Source organism: Gossypium hirsutum, chromosome A01 (genome assembly GCF_007990345.1).
Source record: "Gossypium hirsutum isolate 1008001.06 chromosome A01, Gossypium_hirsutum_v2.1, whole genome shotgun sequence".
NCBI classification, from domain to species: Eukaryota; Viridiplantae; Streptophyta; class Magnoliopsida; order Malvales; family Malvaceae; genus Gossypium; species Gossypium hirsutum.
In genome coordinates, this window is record NC_053424.1 from 17,945,291 (window position 1) to 17,966,035 (window position 20,745).

Consider the following 20,745-nt stretch of genomic DNA (forward strand, 5'->3'; position numbering starts at 1 on the left):
TGAATAATATAAGTAGTTAGTTAACTAATTATCAGTTAATATAAATAGTATTAAGTTGAATTTATTTATTAAAAATCGAAATAAATTATATACATTTAAAAAAAATGAAATATTTAAATCATCATATTTATCATTTACTCAAAAATATCTAAAATAACATAAAATATTATTTAAATATTAACTTTTATCAAGCAACACAATTATATATTAATTTACCAAACAAATTTTAATATAAATTCAATACTCATAAAATTTAATAGTAAAAAGTCAATACTTAATTTTGAAGCACTTAATCAAACACATCTTAAATAAAAAAGAAAATCTTGTAATTAGCTAATGACACTCAAAACTATAAAGCACCTTCAATGTTATTACACCATTTCAAGAAAACACATTTATATAATTGTGTTAATTGTTGTAATGATTGTGAACTAGTTTTGTCTGTAATAACTAGAAATGCAAAGGAAAAACACACAAAATAAATTTAGTTGATAACTGCAGGTGTAGTTGATTTGTTTAGGGGTTCTCTCCAATAATCACTTTTACTATTCATTCATTCCACCTTGATAATCTATGAAGCAAGAGTGAGTGAGTTCCCATCCCCAAAATAATGAATATATATATATATATAAAATTACTTATAATTAGCTTTTTGTCTTTTTTTTCCAAATTTCATTTATTTCTTACTTTTAAAACAAGTCTGTTATAATTATTTCTTAAAAGAAAGTGTCATAATAATAAAAGAGGTCCTAAGTCAAACTACAACAACAATTTGCTAATATACGTTTATATATAACATCTTAATGCTGCACCCTCGGGCCTTTACCCTATATAAACAGTTGATTAAATCCTTATGTTTTTTGTCAAGTTGACACTAATTTTTTATTTCTTCAACATAAAAGCGAATTACACCATTGATTACTCACCATTGATTACTCACCGGAATGTCGATCAACGGTAATTAAAGGAAGAAAACAAAATACCCAACCTAGCATGAGAAACACGTGATCTTAAAGATTAGGGGTAATCTAGTCACTAAACAAAAAAACCTTAAGTTAGGACAAAAGACAATGTAAATATCTCTAAAACTAAAGGGTAATATAGGAATGTTATTAACAGTTTTTTTTTATTATTGACTAGTTAAAGAATGAAATAGAGTTGCAGAGGAAGTCAGAGATTGAAGAAAGAGAGATCTATATCATATTTGAACGCTTTTTGTGGTCTAAAGAAAAGTTTTTTAATTTCAAATTTGTTTTCTTTTCTCCGCTAATTATCACAGAAACTGTAGTTTGAGGTTTGAAAAGAAGGGTTTTTATTTTGCGGGTTACAGGGATTTCTGCTGGTTCACTTGTGAAACCTTCAATTACAAACCCTTATCTCTTTCAGCTTTCAGGTATTCCTTTTTTTTTTGCAATTCAAAAGGTTATTATTTATATTATTTGTTTTTTTTTCCTTTTGTTCCTCTAAATCTTGTTATTTTTTGTGGAGTTGATAAGCTCAACTTTGTTGATCTGTAAGCAAAATTTCTCTACAAATATTAGGGTTTTATTTTTTTAAAATTTTCTGGTAGATTTTAAAACTAAAGAGTATTATGTTGCAAGGAAATCTGCGTATTTAGTTGATTTGTTACTTGGTTAATGCTTCTGGTTTAAGTATACTATACGTTTACCTAGAAGAGAAAGTAGTTTGAAGTTTAAACTAGGAATGGTAGCTTATATTCATTCTTATATTTACTTCTGGGTTTGGGGGATTGGAAGATTGATAAGTAATCCCAATGCATTTGTTGGCCATAATTAAGTTTGGATTGGCAAAGTTGTGAAATTCCAATAAACAGTTGACAAGCCAAACAACTACGTGTCATAATAAAGACAACAGTTGTGAGTTCAGGATAATTGATGGGGAGTCTTAATCGATGTTCTTGGCCCCCTCATTTATGTCTTTGGTTGGATCATCTTACAAGTGCTTGGGAGTTTAGGTTATTATATCTATTCTATCTTTTTAGGTTGGTATAATGTTGTTTTAAAGTTTGCTGTTTTTTTTGTTCTAGCAACTTTTTTAGCCTGGTTTTTGTTTTAATTCGGGGAAAAATGGGATTTGAACCCAGTTCTTTGAGCAGATGAGTACATGCACCTACCATTGAGCCAAATGCTTGGGGTGCTTTCATCATTTATTTTACCTTAAAACAAATTAGAGAATATGAAACACAAGGTTATTAGTAACTTAGGCATTATAGGGGAAAACAGCATAGTGTTAAGCTTCTGTTCTTGAGGGTTGTAACATATTTATTGTTTGATATTTGTTTCTAATGTCTTTGTTGTGAATTATATCCTTTGGGCGTCGGAGAAGTTGAAGAACCTTAAGAAAGATAAGTTGGATTTTAGTTATTAATTTCTTCTTGTTATGGTTTAGCATCTAAAATAGTTAACAATAAGCTTCAAATTATTGGTATCAACTATTAACATCAATGCATTTAGGCTTACCAATCTGGATTTTGTGAACAATAAGTGTTGAATAAGCATTGGATCAAGAGATCTGTCCTCCTCTGGGCTCCTTTAGGCTTTTCTTCTATCTCTTCATTCAATGTTCTAAGTCCTTCTAATCAAATTCAATGTTCTATCTCTATTTCAGGTCTTGATTACTGTATTCCTTCTAATCAAATTCAGCTAATATTAAGGTGTTAGTTACTGAGTGAAAAATAATTAGGTATTAAGAGTATTTAGCAGTACATTTTCTTGTTAAAATTACAGAGGTGTACTTTGGGTTAACATTGCGCATTGGTTCCTAGTTTCTTTCATCTTTGTTTTACTTTCTTGTTACTCAAACATAGTTCTGAATTATGTTTCATGCTTTAACGTCTGATTTAAAGTCCATCTCATTGCAGGTCCAGTAGCAGTTACTCCTCATACAGGTTCCTGACGGCTATTGTCATCTGTTTTTGGTTGTGAAACTGGAAACCAAATAGAATGTGCTATTGTGTTTCAGTTGCTTGACAAGTTTGGCTTTTTTGTACCATATGGTGATTGGTTGTCAGTAGAAGATTTCTGTACTAATTTGTCAGCTTATTTTTATATTTGAATGACATCATGTGGGCACAGGGACTCAATTAAGACTAAATGAATGGAGAAAAATCAAAACAAGATTTTCATGGAACATTCTAGAGTTAGTAAACAATACAACTCTGTGGAGCATGGAAATGGGGAATTCCCCCATGCAACTCAAGCATTTATGCCAGATCCTATGACCAGCTTAAACATGAGTATAAGGCCTCCTGAGCTAAAAGGATCTGATGTCAAACCTGTACTTAATTATTCCATACAGACTGGTGAGGAGTTTTCTTTTGAATTTATGCGGGATCGGTTAAATCCTAGGAAGCATTTCATCCAAAATTCTCTAGGTGAACCCAGTTATGCAACAGGATATATGGATCTAAAAGGTCTTTTAGGCATTAGTCGTACGGAATCTGAAAGTGGGTCTGATATTTCAATGCTTAACATGGTAGAGAAAGGTCCGAGGGGGTTTGAAAGAAAAGACTCTGTACATGAAAACCAAAGTAATTATGGGTCACATCAATCAATGCGACAGACTACATTGGGCTATGAAAATAATAGAGGACTTCTATATATGTCAATTGGGACCTCTGATGGCACATCAACAAAGATGAAGGTTCTTTGCAGCTTTGGTGGGAAAATCCTACCTCGACCAAGTGACAGAAAGCTAAGGTATGTTGGAGGCGAAACTCGCATAATTCGCATCAGAAAGGATATTTCGTGGCAGGAGCTTAAGCAGAAGATATTAGCAATTTATGATCAAACAGAAGTGATTAAATATCAGCTTCCAGGAGAGGACTTTGATGCTTTAGTTTCTGTGTCTTCAGACGAAGATTTGCAGAATATGATGGAGGAATGTAATGAACTTCTAGACAAAGAGGCCTCTCAAAAGCTTAGAATGTTTCTGTTCTCACTGAGTGATTTGGAGGATACTCAGTTTGGTCTAGGCAACATGGATGGTGATTCCGAGATTCAATATGTGGTAGCTGTTAATGGAATGGACTTTGGAACAAGGACAAGCACTACTCTGCATGGGTTGACAAGCTTTTCTGCTAACAATTTAACAGAACCAGTGGGAACGAGCATAAACAGGGAAACAAGCAGAGTTGCTGGAGACTCAGTTGTTATTAGCTCTTCTAACATTCCTGGCATTATGGTGTCATCATCAACTTTTCAGTCTTCTCAACCAGTTCTACCAAGTTCCTCAGGTGCCTATGAAACCCGTCCAGAGTTTTATCATGGCCAGACGATGGGGTATCCATTGCAGTATGGTCATAATTCTTCTAATTATTCCTATATTGCAGAATTTTCTAATTCAGTTCCTCCTAATGGGTTTATGAATCAACATGAACGCTCGACTGAAGTGCCACCATACAATGGCCTACAGCAACAGAATCTGCAGATGCCAGCGACTGAGTTCAAACCCAAACCTGATTGTTCTGGTCACCAGGGCAATGACCTTGAAAAACATCGCCCTTCGGAAACAGATCACCCAGTTTCTTCTCGGCTGCATGAAGGAAAGGTGATAAATCATTTTCAGTGTGAAGAAGTACCAGTTGCAGTTGCTCCACAAGATGTGCCGCATTTTACTTTGAAAAATGAAGCTAAAAACCAGGAAAATGAAAAAGTTGCGTCATCTGTTGATGCTGTGAATGAAGTGCTTGTTCCTAAACAGGGTAATGATGACCATCATTCAACTTCTAGTTATGCTGATTCTGAGTCTAATCCAACTGATTTAAGCTACCATGAGCCTACAGTGCCTCCTCACAAGGTTTATTATTCGGAAAGAATACCTCGGGAGCAGTTAGATTTGCTGAATCGATTGTCAAAGTCTGATGATTCATTAGGTTCTCAGTTGCTCTTAGCTCATCCACAATCTGATATGGCACAGCAATTTCCAAACACAGAAACTGTTGGAAATTTGTGTGATACTAATATTGCTTCCCATATTGAAAAATCAGCTGCAAAACTTTCTAATAAAACCACTGATGATGAAATTTCCCAACGGCAAAAGCACAAAGAATTTCCTGCTGCTGTTTCTTTGATGAACTCAAAGCCTTCTGAGGAAGTGTTGGACACAGGTCTGAAGCAAGCAGTTTCAAATCCTATGGACAATATTCAAGCTCCAAACAAGGATGGGGTTCAGGTTGGTTTTCCAAAAGATAACCTTTCAGTTGATGAAAAGAAACCCACATTTGATGTGAAAGCTGAAACTGGGCCAGGGCTTCCTGTAGGAAGCGAATCAGCTTTTGCTCTGCCCCATGATGCCAACTTGACTAGCAAAAACCCACCAGTGCATTTTCAGGTTGATTTGAGGACGGAAAGCTCTACAAAAGATGATTCTAAAGAGAACCACAGTAGCGGTATTATCAGGGCAGCGCAGGGAGACATTCTTATTGATATCAATGATCGATTTCCTCGAGACTTCCTTTCTGATATATTTTCCAAAGCAATGCTTTCTGAGGAATCCTCTGGTGTTAGCCCACTGCAGACAGATGGAGCTGGCTTGAGCTTGAACATGGAAAACCATGAGCCCAAACGCTGGTCATATTTTCAGAAGTTGGCACAAGATTTTGGTGAAAAAGATGGTTCTCTCATCAACCAAGATCATGTATCAGATCAGTTTGCCCCAGTGGGTGTAGTTCCATTGAGCCAAGCTGAGTCTGATAAAAAAATTGGTGAAGACAACCCGAAGGATGGTCAACCCCAAGTGCAAATCAGTGAAAGTATGCAGTTTGATGCCATGATAGAGAACCTAAGAACACCAGAGTCAGAATATGAGGTAACTAATGTCAATGAGAATTGATTTTGTACACCTTGCTTTCTTAAAAGATATCACCTAATAGAATATGATTGCATTGGTTCTTCTAGAAGACGAAATCAGAAAAGAGGAATATTGGTCTACCTCCTTTGGATCCTTCTCTGGGAGAATTTGATATCAATACCTTGCAGGTATGCTACTGTTGTCACAGATTCTCCTGCTTTTGTTGTTTTACTTTTGGTGCATATGAAATGGAGTGGTTCCATGTTTGTTGTTGAATACTCAAAAACTTTTGAAAAGTAGGGAGTTTGATATTATCTCTTTTTTTACTTAAAAGGCACATTTAATATAAAAAAATTAAAGAAGTTATAAAGAACTTCAATCAAGTAGATCTTTTATCCTGCTTATTACCTTGCAAAAAAGCATGTTCACCTGAAAAGGTCTGAAGTGCTTTTGTTATCTAATGCTACGGTGCATGTTTAGATGCATCGAGGTTCACTGCCACTGGGTAGTGGAACAGTATGGGGCAGTGCTTGCTTGTCTTTGTTGAGGCTTCTAGTTGCAGAAATTAGCTTTCCTTTTGCTCATGTGCGTCACATAGTAATCTAATAAAAACCTGGTATGCAATGGACAGCCTATATTAATGTCTAGCTTTTAGTTCTTACTAGATATGTATTCTGATCCTTTTGAAGCTTTTTATTTTTGTCATTCTGCATGCAAGAAAAGAACAAGGACATACTTTGATTCTGATGACTGTAATTTGCTTGATAGAAGTTCTAGAAGAATAGCTAGTGCTAGCTGTTGAATGGGTTCTTAAATTGACAAAGCAATTAAAACATCTTTTTTGTTTTTGGAAATTTTGTTCTTTTGTAATGCTATTTTAATTTCCCCCCCATTCTGATATGTTTAGATTCAGTATTTGTCTCTCATCATAAACTTAATTTTGTGGACTCAAATGCAATGGGGATAAGCTTTTGGAGTATGTACTGGCCATTAAATGCTTTGAAGCTGCATGGATGTGTTTCTGGCACTTTTTTTCTTTTGAAAACTTCCATGCACGTAAACTGAAATGAAAAATGCATTTCTCTTTTCACTGGCTTGTTATACTTTGGGCCTCAACCTGTTTTGACGGTGTCCCACTTATTGAAATGTTCTGTAATATGTATTAGATGCTTACTTGTTTATCCTGGATCATGTTATAGCTCATAATGAATGAAGATCTTGAAGAGTTGAGGGAGCTGGGTTCTGGTACATTTGGGACTGTATATCATGGCAAATGGAGGGGATCAGATGTTGCCATCAAGAGAATAAAAAAAAGCTGCTTCACAGGTCGATCATCTGAGCAAGAAAGATTGGTAATTTGCCTCACTTGCAAATTATTAATATTTTTATACATGTGATACATTTTCCATGTATGCTTTCATGACACCATTGGACAAAAGCCTCTTGATCTTAAAAGGAAGTTAACCAACTAAAACTATTATCATTTTTTCATTTCATTTCATTTATTTATTTTTTTTGGGGCGTGAAGAGGGGGGGGGGATTGGTCCAAATAGAGCTGTAGTTCTTTTTTTTTTTGTCATACTTGGGGTTGCCAGGGTTTCATATATGGTAACTTGAACTAAAAGTTCAGCCACTCTACCAATAGACCACATGGCTGTTCTCGATGATTTGTTTTCTTTATTATTGCTGCTATTATTATTAATTATCAACATCGTCATCTAACCTAGTTAATGCATGTTTGCAACTTCTGTTCTCTCTCTTTGGTATTATTTCATACTTAATGCTATACTAAAAGATTTACACTTCATCCTCAGACCAATGAATTTTGGCGGGAAGCTGACATTCTCTCAAAACTTCATCATCCAAATGTGGTGGCATTTTATGGTGTGGTGCAAGATGGTCCTGGAGGAACAATGGCTACTGTTACAGAGTTCATGGTTGATGGTTCCCTTAGGCATGTTTTACTTCGCAAGGATAGGTGAATTCTCTTTTCATTTTGTTACTTAGTAATAGTTTGTCTTAGTTTTTTTTTTTTTTTTTCCTTTTGTGTGTGGGGGGGGGGGGTGTGAAGATATCCTAGAATTTCACAACTGCCTTTGTTAGTTCATGAACATCTCCTGTTTGACCGTTCTGCCTAATTTAAAATTGCAGGTTGCTTGATCGTCGTAAGAAGCTCATAATTGCCATGGATGCAGCATTCGGGATGGAATATTTACATTCAAAAAATATTGTGCATTTTGATCTGAAATGTGACAACTTGCTTGTTAACTTGAAAGATCCTTCACGACCTATTTGCAAGGTTACCTTGGGTCATCTGCCCTGGACAAATTTAGTATGGTTAAATTTGGTGCTAATTATTACATTTCTAAGATATTATTTTTCTTTCCAGGTTGGTGATTTTGGACTGTCTAAAATAAAACGTAATACCTTAGTTTCTGGTGGTGTTCGGGGGACCCTACCTTGGATGGCCCCAGAGCTCTTGAATGGGGGCAGCAATAAGGTTTCAGAAAAGGTAAGATGTCATTCATGAAAATAACTTGAACTGGCACAGTAAGCTACTTGCTCTTCCTGATTCTTCCCATTGATCAGCTGGTAGGTTTTATCTGATTATTGCATTGTAAAAATCAGTCCTTAAGACTGAATGGGGAGAAGGCTTTCTTTAACTTATTATTCTTTATTTAAGAAGCCATTACACTGATCAGTACATATTCTGAATTGCTGCCATTCCATTTATATCAGCTACCATCTAATGGAAAATTAAGATAATGATAATAAAAATGGCTGCTACCGCGTAATAGTTGGCTGTAGTGGGTAAAGAGGAGGCAGTTTGCCACTGAATCTTACAAATTACAGTAGAGAATTTTGCTAAAGATGTATTTTTGCAAAATATTTGTCTGCATCTTTTTATTTATCGAGATAGTTTCAGCATAAGAACAGTACCATGTATCATTTTAAAAGGACATTTAACAGATACAGTGGCTTCAAGCAGCTGACTTTTTCAAAGAAGGAAAGAATGTGCAAGTTTTGCTGTCATCTTAGAGGAAAGAAATTGAACGGATTTTGCTTGTGGTATATCATAATGCAGTTATCTGTCATAGCTAAACTATAGAGCATCAAACTACTACTTTTTAACATGGCTTTTTAAATGAAATGGGACTCAAAAGATGGATGACATTGGTAATAGTCTAGGAGAATCAATTGTTGAGTCTGAATCAGTAAGTGGTAGTTCATTTTTTTTTGAACTGTATTTTTTACCACACTATTAATTGCCATTTATTCTTTGATGACTAATATATCTAAATAAAGCATATACATGAACCTACGTGTGTGCACATATACACATATGCAAGCACCTTTATATGGGAGCCTTAACTGAAATATTTAAAAAAGAAAAAGAGAAAGAAGAGAGAGATGGTGCATGGGGATGTGAAAGAAAATTAAAATATTTTGATGGTGAGATAGTTCCTTAGAGACCTATCTGGTTTCTGTATACTTATTTTATATCTGTTTTGAAGATATCGCTAGCATTGCTGCATTGATTGTTGAGGAAGAACATCATATTCTTGTTACTTATTCTGCCTCGGGTATATCTAGCCATGACATAAGTCACTTTTCAGTACTATGCTTTACACTTCTTTGTTGATCTGCAGGTTGATGTGTTCTCTTTTGGTATTGTTTTATGGGAGATTCTCACTGGGGAAGAGCCTTATGCCAATATGCACTATGGTGCAATTATAGGTATGACTTGAGTACTTGTAACTATTGAGGTTGTGCTTGTGTCAGAAGATTCTCACCAGTTTTAGAGGCAAATGAAAAACTAAATAACACTCATAGAATGATGTTTTGAAGTAACAGCCTGTGTTTCCATCCTTTGGGCTAAAATTTTTGTTCTAGAGCCAAAATATAAAATGAAAGTAGTTTTGGTACTTTTGGTTGATGCATTGACAAAATCCTTAAAGGATAGTCTGTTTTATTAACCGTGAGGCATTGAGCCTGTTAACTGACGTTTGATTTTTAGACTTCATCCATGAAAATATCTCCTCAATACTGATTCCTAACATGGATATTGTCAGATAATGTGACTGTTTGAATTTTTGACTGGCACTGATAATAGCGTACATATCAGATAGGAATTCTAAATTTTTAGGATACTAATTACTGATAAGTTTTCCTGGTTTGAAAGGTCAGAACTGTGTCTATATAGGAGACTGTAGCAGCTGTATTTACACAGTAAAAATTAAGTCCAGTACATCAATTTTCTGCAGATATGCTGGGTATCTGGCTGGCATATGATCTATATCATGCCAAATGCTATACAATAATGTATGTGTTTGGTGTTGCTATACTGAGAACACGTTCTGTCATTTGGAACATATGCATGTACATAAGAGTGCATAAACATGCATATATACTATGCATGTTTGACAAACCTAGAGTCTTTGACTTGATTATTACCTCTAATAGCATCACAATTAGAATGCAAGTGTGAAATTTGACCAAACTTGAGTGACTACTCAATCATCCTGAAAAGCTGAAACACGCATCATCCATCATCCAGTTTTGGTTTCTGTGACATATCTTAATTATTTAATCTTATAGCTTCTCAGAGTAAGAGCTTACGAGGTATTTATCTTATTTTATTTGATGGATATATTCCTTGGATTCCATTAAAACAAAAAATTATTAGGCTTGGTTGATTAACTTATAATTTTAAGATACAAGAGCATTTGCGCATCTTCATGTAACTAACCCTTGTGACCATTCTTGTCTTTACATTTTACTATTTTATTAGCATTCTTTTGGTGCCTTCTGTTTGCTGAGGTTGGCGCATTTGCAATTTTACATTGCTGAAGGCCAAATCATTTTAAAGATCTTCTGTTAATCTTTTCATAGATTGCTGCCATATCCTTTTTCTCACATATGCATTCCTTTGTTCTTCTATATTATATTTAAACTCATTTGCTTTAACACTGAGATTTTAGCCGTTCTTTTTTTCATATGCTTGTTTGGAGGTGTTTTGCTGATATCCTAAGATATAATGGAAGTTGTTGGATAAATCTCACCTCCTTTAGTTTCTATTTGCATGTAGATTTGCCTGTAAGATAGTTATATGCATTTTTTTGTCATGTATGCTTTTTTAACTTCTAGGGTTGAGTCAGTTCTTTCTCTATGATCTAAAAGTTGGTGTCGAAATGCAGGAGGAATTGTAAGCAACACACTGAGACCAACAATCCCAAGCTTTTGTGATCCTGAATGGAGGAAATTGATGGAACAGTGTTGGTCCCCTAATCCTGCAGCCAGGCCATCATTCACAGAAATTGCTAGTCGATTGCGTACAATGTCAGCTGCTGCGAGCCAAAGCAAGGTGCAGGGTCACAAGGCATCAAAATGAGAATGGTTTCTGAAAGGGGTACAGTCATTTCCACGATAGGTATTCATTCAATTGTTCACACATTTGAGTAGAATTTGATTATGATCACTTGGAAACGAAATTGGGGCTTCCTAATTGTTTTTGGAATGGAAGGCTTCTCTTATAAAGAAATAATAATGTTATTGAACAAGAATTGGGATTTAGTGTACTATGTTGTACTTGAAAAATCTTTTTATCTTTTCCCTTTTAAACTGTGTTGATACTGGCTGTGCATCTTTTCCAATAATTACTATCATTTTTATTTACCTTGATATCATTTCGAGATTTGGCTTTTTCCCAAAGTTTTTCTTGCGCTTTTTTTCTATGTCAAGTAAGTCCGCAAATTCACAGCTTTTGGATAATATAAGGATAAAAATCGGTAAAAGTACTATGTCAGTATCTTTCAATTTTGATATTGAATAAATTAATCTTTTTCAAAAAAATCGGAGCAATTAAGGATAACTAATGATGGTGTTAGTGTTTTTTTGTCAATTTAAAATAAATTTAATTGATGTAATAACAAATTTAGTTTTTATCATTTATATATTTTAATCAATTTGTTCATGATTTAACAAATTTAATTTGCAATATTTTGTAAACTTGTATATGTTTGAAGTTAAATTTGTTGAAGTTTTAAGAATCAAGACTAATTTAGCAAAATATATAAATATTGAGGATTAAATTTAGTAATATTTCAATTATAATTATGCACAATTAATGAAAGATATTAACATTATGATTAATTCTCCTTAATTGTTCATTTTTAAATTAATTGTTCTGTTCATTTTTAAAATTAATAAGAACCAATTTGTTTAGTTTAGATCAACTAGAGAGATTTCTTTACCAAAAAAATTCCATAGCTTCCTTATCTAACCCAATATTGGGAAGACCAAAATATGTTTTTTGGGTTGAAGTGCCTAGTAGGTCATTGTATTATAGAGATTGGATCAAATTAATTTTATTAATTTTATTATCAAATAGATTAATTTAGTCTCTATACTATAAAAAAGAATCAAATAAATTTAAATTATAATAGAGTTAACATTTACTATATATAAAATATCTTGAAAATTATTCATTTAATTGCAGTTCAATTTTAAACAAAAAGATTTCATTTACAAAACGATAAAACCTTTAAAAATGCTAAACTTTGTTAAACAAAAAAAAGTTATATTTTCTGAGTAGTAAATATTAACTTTATTTCAATTTAACCTTATTTAATTTTTTTTAATAGTATAAAAATTAAATTATCCATTATATTAATTTGATTCAGTTTCTATAATACCTTAACTTTCAACTACTTTCACTCACATTTATGTAGACATCTTATTTATCCTTTCCTATTATAAGACTGATGTAATTGAACTTGGATGGGATCATTTATGGTAGAAGACAATTTACACTTTTTCTTTTTGAAGTTTATGTATTGTTTCAAAGGAAGTGCATTTAAGAAAAAATATATATGAAATAGCCGGCCAAGGAGTTCTGCAGGACAGGTAATCAACCTGCAAAGTCATAAAAAGGCAATTTCTTGGACAACGAAATCGCTAGTGGCAAGGGGACCTATATTGTGATTGTCCCCAAGAACATAAACCTTTTTTAATCTTATTGTTTTCTAAGACCAGTTTAATAAATGTCAATGTCAAACCAAATAAAATAATGGTTTTGATTGAGACAATGTGGTTGTAGATTAGTAGGCAGATGAAACATTGTGCAGTTGCCAAGCAGATGCCAGCATCAAGGGCCTGCCTTTCCACCCGAGGAGGAGGCACCCTTTCTCACTGCCCAATGAATAACCGTCACAGCCATAGACTGAAAGCATCATCCTTGCTTGACTCAAGCACTTCAACCCCATCACTTGAAACCCAGCTCTGCCTAATTGTCGTCGCCATTGATCTGCTCTTTCATGCCTTTCCATTCTGTCCGTTCCTTCGTAAGCTACAATGTTTCGAATTTCTTCCGCAAAGTGAAGCCTCTCTATCTTCATCCTTTGAGGACTATGTCTAGGTAGACTTGCCTCAAGGGAATCAAAAATGGCTGAATAGTAGTGAAGGGACTCAAGTAACCTCCCAAGAAAGAATGGTCCATTGTGGTTTGCATCTTGTTCCACCATTGTTAGCAAAGCTGGGCCTAGTTTCTTGATGGCTTGGAGGATTGCTTTGAGTGATCCTCTACTCTCTTTCACATATTTGTGCAAGTGCATAACACTGTTGATATATAATGATTCCCCTTCTCTTAAGTTGAGATTATCTCTGGTCAGAAGAGACGGTGTAACTGGCTCTGATATCATGTGGAACTCCATTGCTATACCTAGTGAGCTGGCGTCCTCGAGAAGGGACTTCATGCTAGCTTCAAGCTCTACTAGATCTTCATCACTGGTTAATGCTGTAATTCGGAGAGTTGGGGGACCTTCAGGCCTTGATGCTAGCGCTCTTATCAAGGAAGGCCATTGAAGGGTATGTTTCATTCCTAGATCAATGATGTGCAAGGAACCTTTCCCTTGTGCTGCTTGAAATATTGCCTCATTTGCAGCCAGGAAGCCAAATGCAATGTAAGGAGTAGTCTGGTAAAGTAATTGAAAAGCCTCCATTTTCTCCTCCCTAGCTATCATTGGAACATCAATGGCACAATTTGCAATGGTGCCGTTTCCATTGACATTTTGAAGAAGAGACAGTCTAGATTTCAATCCTGTAGCAAAACAATAGGAAACCCTTTGCAGTGAATCACCCAAAGGAGTAGCCGAAGCCCCAATTTGACTGAGCATAGAGGTCGCAAGGTGTATGTCACGGCAGCCTACCGCCTCGGCACATGCCAGCAACAAGTGCACCAGGTGAAGCCCTTGGTCTACCCCATGGCTGGCCTCCTCTATGCTAGGAACCATTTCATTTGCTCCCAAATCTTCACATGAGCTACTCATCTCCAATTCATCTCCTTCCATCATCAGCGAATCATCATTGACAATCGAAAATGCCTCGATTTTGTCCTGAAAATGATGGAAATTTTGCTGCTTCTTGGAGTTGCGATCGTTTTTATCATCCCCCTCCCCATCTCCATCCCCATCATCATCATCATAATCCATGTTAATGAAACTATCAACAAAGTCATCGACCTCAGAAGCAGCTAAGTGAGGGGTGCTAATTTCATCATCAGGACAAAAAACCTCAGTATCATTATTCATGGCATCGCCCAACTCCCCTTGTTCAAGCTCAACTCTTGCCGAACAAAACCTTCGAATGGCGAAATCATGGTTGAAGCTTTCATACAACCAACCATTGAACCCTTCCATTACTACTCGGAGGTATTAAGGAGGAAAAGGGAATGAATAGTGAGTGGTGCCTAAATCTAGTCTCTAAATAGATAGATATCTATGTCTATATATATTATCGATCATATGTATTTTTTAAGAAAAAAAAGCCTATTTCTTGAGGGTTGGCGAAGAAACTTCTTTGTACTCATGTCAATGATAGAGAACAACATTAATAAAAATAAAACTGAAATTAGAAAATTCATGTACAACACTTTCGGGATCAAGTTTATTTGTAATATTTTCACGTATGATTTTTGTTTCCTGTCCTGTATTATTTCAGATTCTTTTGTGTTTTTAAATTTTTTTCATATGTATGCTTATAAATATATATGTGTATATATATATATTAATATAATACGAATATAACGTAATCACATGCTTAAAAATATGTTTATATACAAATACAAAATTTAAAGTAACTTATATTTATTTTTAATGTAATTATAAAAAGTAAAAACGTTTGAATAAAAGAATATTAAAAATTGGTTTAGAGTATCAAAATTTTGTACCCACTAATATAAACAGGTATTAATCGAGATGAAAACACATAAAAATTATCAAAACGCATTAATTTTTTTATTAATTTATACCTAAAATAACATATGCAAACGATGGATACCGGATCACCATATTTAGCATCCAATCGATTAGTTAATTCACAATAACGTGAGAAAGTCATGGGAACATCAGCAAGTGTTTGGAGGAAAATTTTGCTTGTGATACATGCAACCTTTTCAACAAGAAAAATGACTACAAATTGACTTTTGCTGTGGACAACATTTGCAAGATTCATGCAAATTAGTACATTCAAAAAGAAAAAGAAATTGCTTGCTATGATTTTAGTTGGAAAATATTCAACACTTTATTTTAAATAATAAACATAGAATTTTAATTTCAATATCCCTAATATTTTTTCATAATCTCAATACTGTTTAATAACGATATTAAAAAATTCATTCTATTAAATTTTGTTTTGATTTCTTTTCTATCAAAACAAAATTTCAACACATAACTTTTTTACGTGTTGTATAAGATAGTCATATAAACTTTTACTTAATTTGAAGTTTTCAAGTGGCGAATTAATCGGGTACCAACTCGGTTTAAAAATGATTAATATATCATGTTATTAAATAATTATTATTACTATTTTGATGACATTTTTATTTTTTTAATGCTTTTATATAGTTTTAGAATAAAAGAACTAGAATTAACATGTCTAAAGATTAAACCCGTGTTTAATGAATATATAACAAATTCTTTACCACCACCAATAATAAATCTTAAGTAAATTTCAAAAAATTAACTTTTAACATCAAATGTTTTCTCTTACCAAATTTGTGTCACTGATTGCGTTGGTATCATAATTCAACTTGATATATAATTTTTTAAAACTAAAAGTTTAATATTGAATTTTTTTCACTAACTTGATAATTTTTTGACATGCTATAGAAAAATAAAAATATCATGACAAACAATTGGAGTGCATTTAATATATTTACTTATTTAATTTTCTTTTACCCACAAGTTAAACTATTTTTTATTTTTATTTTATACATATTACATATGTGTTGTTATTATTCTTAGTTCCAAACCTTACGTTTCATTATTTATTGTATGGTATACTTAAACACACATCGATTCATAAACAATTTAATCTAATTTTTTAATTTTAATATCGTACATATTTCATGTGTTATTGCTCTTAATCAGTTTCGAGTCATACGTTTCACTATTTATTATATGTTATTTTTAAACACACATTTGTATTCTATATTTGTGATTTGTACATGCATATACATGCCATATGATTTTTAGTAATATGTAAGCGAAATATTGAATAAAAAATTAACAAGAATTAAAACCTTCAAATTCATTATTCATGTGTAGAAAAAAAAAACTCTTAATTAAGGAATCAAGGGAACTGGGCAGAGGATGAAGGAAAGGGACATGGGTGGGGATAATAACAAGCATTGAATTTTGTTGTTGCCAATTAACAATCGAAATATAGCATAAAAGGCAAAAAAAAAAGAAAAAGAAAAAGTAAAGTGCAAATTGCCGGCCTTAAAGACAAGCAAATTGGGGCGGTTAGCTCAACAAAGGTAGGTCCAAAATATCAACCTTCCCTAATTAACTTGATGTTGTTGTCTTTGCCTATTTCCCCCTTTTGGGCGGCCAACAAGTAACAAGACATTTAAGCTGGCTATGACTATGCCAAAACATTAAATGGATGCCTCACATAACTTTTATTTTTCATTTTTAATAACATTTAATGATTATTTGTTAATCAATTTCATGGTGAAAGAAGTTAAATTATATTATTTTGACGTTTTGACAAATATCATACAATTAAATTATTTAGTGTAAACAAAAAGTGTAATTTTGTTTAAAGATATTTGGTGTGATGTTTATTGCAAGACGATATTTAAAATGGATAAGTTTGGATTTATAATGGTTATTGTGACTCATAAGTTGAAAACTAACAAGTCACATGTTTTAACTCCTCAAGCTGAAATAAGTTTATTATGCTAAAGATATTTAAGATATCAATTGACAAGTCATGGTGACGATAAATCCTTGTGATTTGCATGATTTTAACTTTTGAAGATATTAGGGAAGAGTCATGCTAAGAAAATGAGAAATTATATATGTTTTAGGTTTCATGAATCTAATGTGGACGACGACGATGACGACGACAACAGAGTATTTATGAACAAGCTTTAGCTAGATACTACAATTGTTGAAGAAAGTCCATTTACTTTTTGACATGATAGGTGTTGAGAATGCAAAAGTTGAATTTGATCATGATGAACTTTTGTTGGTGTTGATACAAGGTACAACAAGAGAGGTAGATAAGAGGGAGTAAGAAGAAGACCAAGGTCGTGCAATAGATGTTGGTTCACCTAAAGAGGCCGAGAATTGGAACAAGGACAAGGGACAAGTTTATCAAGAAAATGAGTGTTCAAAATAACCTTAGTATGTTAGAAGGTTCGATCCCTTAGTCATCGTTTCTCAAGGTATTTATAGGAGAGGTCCCTTTGTCTACGGGTATGACGTGTCAGGATATACATTCAAGCTCGTTGAATGTGTAATGGATAATCATAGGTGCATATCATAGGACTTTATTGGTACAAGGTTGTTAAGCCTAAATAGACTCCTTGTTGCCTTGGAAGTAAGTTCACATTAAGACAATATTCATACATAAGTCCAGGTGGATGACTCCATTGAGTGAAAATGGATGGTCATACTTAGAGATATTGAGGTCAAAAGGTCTGTCAGGACTTTATTTCAGGGAAGTCAATACGAGGGTCAACAATGCTTCTAGTGCTGACATGTGTCCACTTGGCGAATGGATATAACAATAGTCCCCTAGTCGAGTTGGAGGTTATAAAATGACTTTCTGCGAGACATGTTTTGAAGTTTGCTTGAAGGTTTATCTTATTGGGGAAGGTTAAACAACATTAGATTTTAAGAACAATTTTTTATAAATGCAACACCTTTTTGAAGAGTAGTGGTCATGGTGAGGAGTATCTGACATTGTGCAGGTGCCAAATGATATTGGTTATGTCCTCGAATCCCCAAACGATGCATTTATGAAGAATTACTATAAATTCTTCTTTTGTTTTGTCTTAGGCCTTTTTGTCATTTCAAAATTCTAGCATGAAATTCTTATTTAGTTATTTCTTTGTTTTAAAATTTTCTTTTGTTCATTGTTTGCACGATCTTAGTTAGAAAATGATTAGACTTTTGAGGAGATGAGGAAGAATTAATAGACCTTTGTCACAGTGAGGCGAAGGTAGGTCTTCCTTTGCCAATAAAAGGGTGACAACAATGACTAGTAGGCCGACCATAGTCAATCCTAGAAGACCTTCAACGATCAAGAACCAAAAAGGGCAAATCCTTGAACATTTTTAGAATTATGATGAATTAATGGCAGTTGATAAATGTAAGTGTACGATAATGAAGTAGGAAATACGAAGGGTGCGAGTATGTAGGGGTCTCTTCACAAAACATCATAAGTATAAATTTAGTGTTCCTACGGGGGTTGAGGGCACAAATTGAGTTTTGTGTTTGGGCGACATTATGGTGGGGGAAGACTAAAATTTTAGCTGCCATTATATTTGATGAAGGCAAGGTTTCATTTGCCACTTCATCAATTTGTTATGGACCTATTGAATTCTTATTGTTTGGCACTCGGGCAGCTAGAGAGTAGTTCTTAATGGTTAATAATTGGGTTCATGATAAAATGCGCATCGATAGGGATATGGCCTAATGTGACATTGTTTCAATATATGTATAACTTTCAGGAGAAATAAAGCCATGAGGGGGTATGTCTTGTGGTTTGAAAGGAGGAAACTGAACAACTCATCTACAGAGACGTGGGGAGGTTGAAACTAGACCCCAAGAAGTATGTACTGGTGGAGCTAAATTTAGGGGAGTCTTTTAAATTTCTCAGTGAATGGAAAAGGCTTATGCCTTTCCGCTATCTTTATCATCCATGGTTGGAGAACATTTTTTATGAAGAATGTTTCTATAACCTTTTAAATTATAATGCCTTCTTGATTATTCCTCATGACATTTCTCTCTGTAAGGTGTTTCACTATTGTCTTCGTGACAAAGGGGCTATGTGTGTTGAGAATTAATTCAAAGTAGTGGGTTGTTTAGTTGACCATGTATCTCGGTAGAATCTTTGTTAGTTCTAGACTTTTAGTTTTATTGAATAAGTTGTTAGCTATTTTTGTGTTAAAGTAGTTTCTTTGTAAGCCTATAAATATATGCATTTATGCTTTGCTTTATCAATTCAGTGTTCATCAATAATAGAATAACTTTGATGTATATTTTAATTGTCTCTTTCACCTTTCATTCTTTAACAAATTTGGCATCGGAGTAAGGTTCGATCTTTTAGGCAATTGAGTGAAAGTTAGGTTTGGGTCCACTGTGTATTTGAGAGAAACACCTTTTTGGGTCTTTAGGAAACACGAGAGAAGAGAGTGTGTGTTCTTGGAATGGCATCAGCTGGTCTTTATTCCTCTTAATCACTCATACCCATTTTCAATTGTGAGAAATATGAATTGTGGAGCATCAAGGTGAAGACATTGCTAAGATTATAAGAGCTATGGGACTTGGTCGAGTATGTGTTCGTTGACATACTTGAACCTGATGAAGAAGAAGAAAATAGATTGAAAGAAGCTAAGAAAAATGATGCTAGGGCATTGTTCATTATCTAGCAAGCAATTCATGACTCTATTTTCTCACGAATTGCAACAGCAACCATATCGTATGAAGCATGGTCAATTTTACAAAAAGAGTATCAAGGTGATTCAAAGGTTATAGTGGTGAAATTGCAATCGCTATGATGTGATTTTGAAACCTTGATGATGAAGAATGATGAATCAATTGTTGATTTTTTGTCATGAACAAGGATAATAGTCGGCCAATTAAGCTCTTACGGCGAACAAATTTCAGACGAGATAATTGTAGCAAAAGTTTTGCGAAGCTTGATGATATGTTGTGGCTGCTATAGAAGAATCCAAAGAACTGTCAATTCTCTCCGTTGATGAACAAATGGGGTCTCTTCAATTTCATGAGGCTAGAATCAACAGATCAACAAGGGTCAAAAAATCGAATCTGAAATATACTGATGACACTTATGCATCCTATAAATTTCTCTAGTTGTTTTAGATCCTCTGTATTATGAAAAAGCTGATGATAAGAAAGAATGGCAAAAGGCGATGATGGAGGAGATGAAATCCATCGAAAAGAATGGAACTTGGGAGATGGTCGACTTGCCGGAAGACAAAAATACAATTAGTTTGAAGTGGGTGTTCAAGACAAAATTTGGTGTAGATGGTAGCATCCAAAAGCACAAATTTCATCTTGTAGTGAAAGGTTATGCATAGCAATATGGTGTTGATTTTGAAGAAACTTTCTTTTCGGTAGCTCGGTTTGAAATGGTGAGGCTTGTTTTAGCATTGGCTGGACAATCACAATGACCTGCTTATCAATTCGATGTCAAATCAACATTCCTTAATGAAGATTTACAAGAGGAGGTTTATGTAGCACAACCAGAAGGTTTCATAGAGAAGGGAAAAAAAACAAAGGTTTACAAGTTGAAAAAGGTGTTGTACGGATTGAAGTAGGCCTCTCGAGCATGGTACAACAAGATCGATGAGTATTTTCAGAAGAAAGGGTACATGAAAAGTGAGAATGAGCCACCTTG

General features: G+C 34.0%; 2 protein-coding genes across 4 annotated transcripts; one reads left to right on the forward strand and one right to left on the reverse strand.

Moving 5' to 3' along the window:
• Positions 1–1,111: 1,111 nt before the first annotated feature.
• Positions 1,112–11,493, forward strand: LOC121229309 (uncharacterized). 3 transcript variants are annotated; one of them, XM_041113257.1, is made up of 9 exons: positions 1,112–1,393; positions 2,882–5,829; positions 5,919–5,999; positions 7,011–7,163; positions 7,626–7,789; positions 7,963–8,110; positions 8,201–8,323; positions 9,462–9,549; positions 11,010–11,493. In XM_041113257.1, the coding sequence occupies exons 2-9, from the start codon at positions 3,118–3,120 to the stop codon at positions 11,201–11,203; spliced, it is 3,663 nt and encodes a 1,220-aa protein (XP_040969191.1). In that variant the 5' UTR covers positions 1,112–1,393; positions 2,882–3,117; the 3' UTR covers positions 11,204–11,493. The 3 variants fall into 3 exon arrangements, with proteins under 3 accessions (XP_040969191.1, XP_040969241.1, XP_040969217.1); XM_041113307.1 differs by having other exon boundaries at positions 1,126–1,393; positions 5,922–5,999; XM_041113283.1 differs by having other exon boundaries at positions 1,157–1,393; positions 2,867–5,829.
• A 1,167-nt stretch (positions 11,494–12,660) lies between these two features.
• LOC121229321 (GRAS family protein RAD1) lies at positions 12,661–14,725 on the reverse strand. Its single transcript, XM_041113357.1, has one exon. The coding sequence runs from the start codon at positions 14,505–14,507 to the stop codon at positions 12,912–12,914; it is 1,596 nt and encodes a 531-aa protein (XP_040969291.1). The 5' UTR covers positions 14,508–14,725; the 3' UTR covers positions 12,661–12,911.
• Between the last annotated feature and the right edge of the window lie 6,020 nt (positions 14,726–20,745).

Excerpts from the sequence above, each read along its gene's own strand:
- LOC121229309 (XM_041113257.1), top strand. The coding sequence starts at position 3,118 with ATGGAGAAAAATCAAAACAAGATTTTCATGGAACATTCTAGAGTTAGT. Across the intron at positions 5,830-5,918 it reads CACCAGAGTCAGAATATGAG|AAGACGAAATCAGAAAAGAG; the intron begins GTAACTAATGTC and ends TGGTTCTTCTAG. Across the intron at positions 8,324-9,461 it reads GCAATAAGGTTTCAGAAAAG|GTTGATGTGTTCTCTTTTGG; the intron begins GTAAGATGTCAT and ends GTTGATCTGCAG.
- LOC121229321 (XM_041113357.1), bottom strand. The coding sequence starts at position 14,507 with ATGGAAGGGTTCAATGGTTGGTTGTATGAAAGCTTCAACCATGATTTC.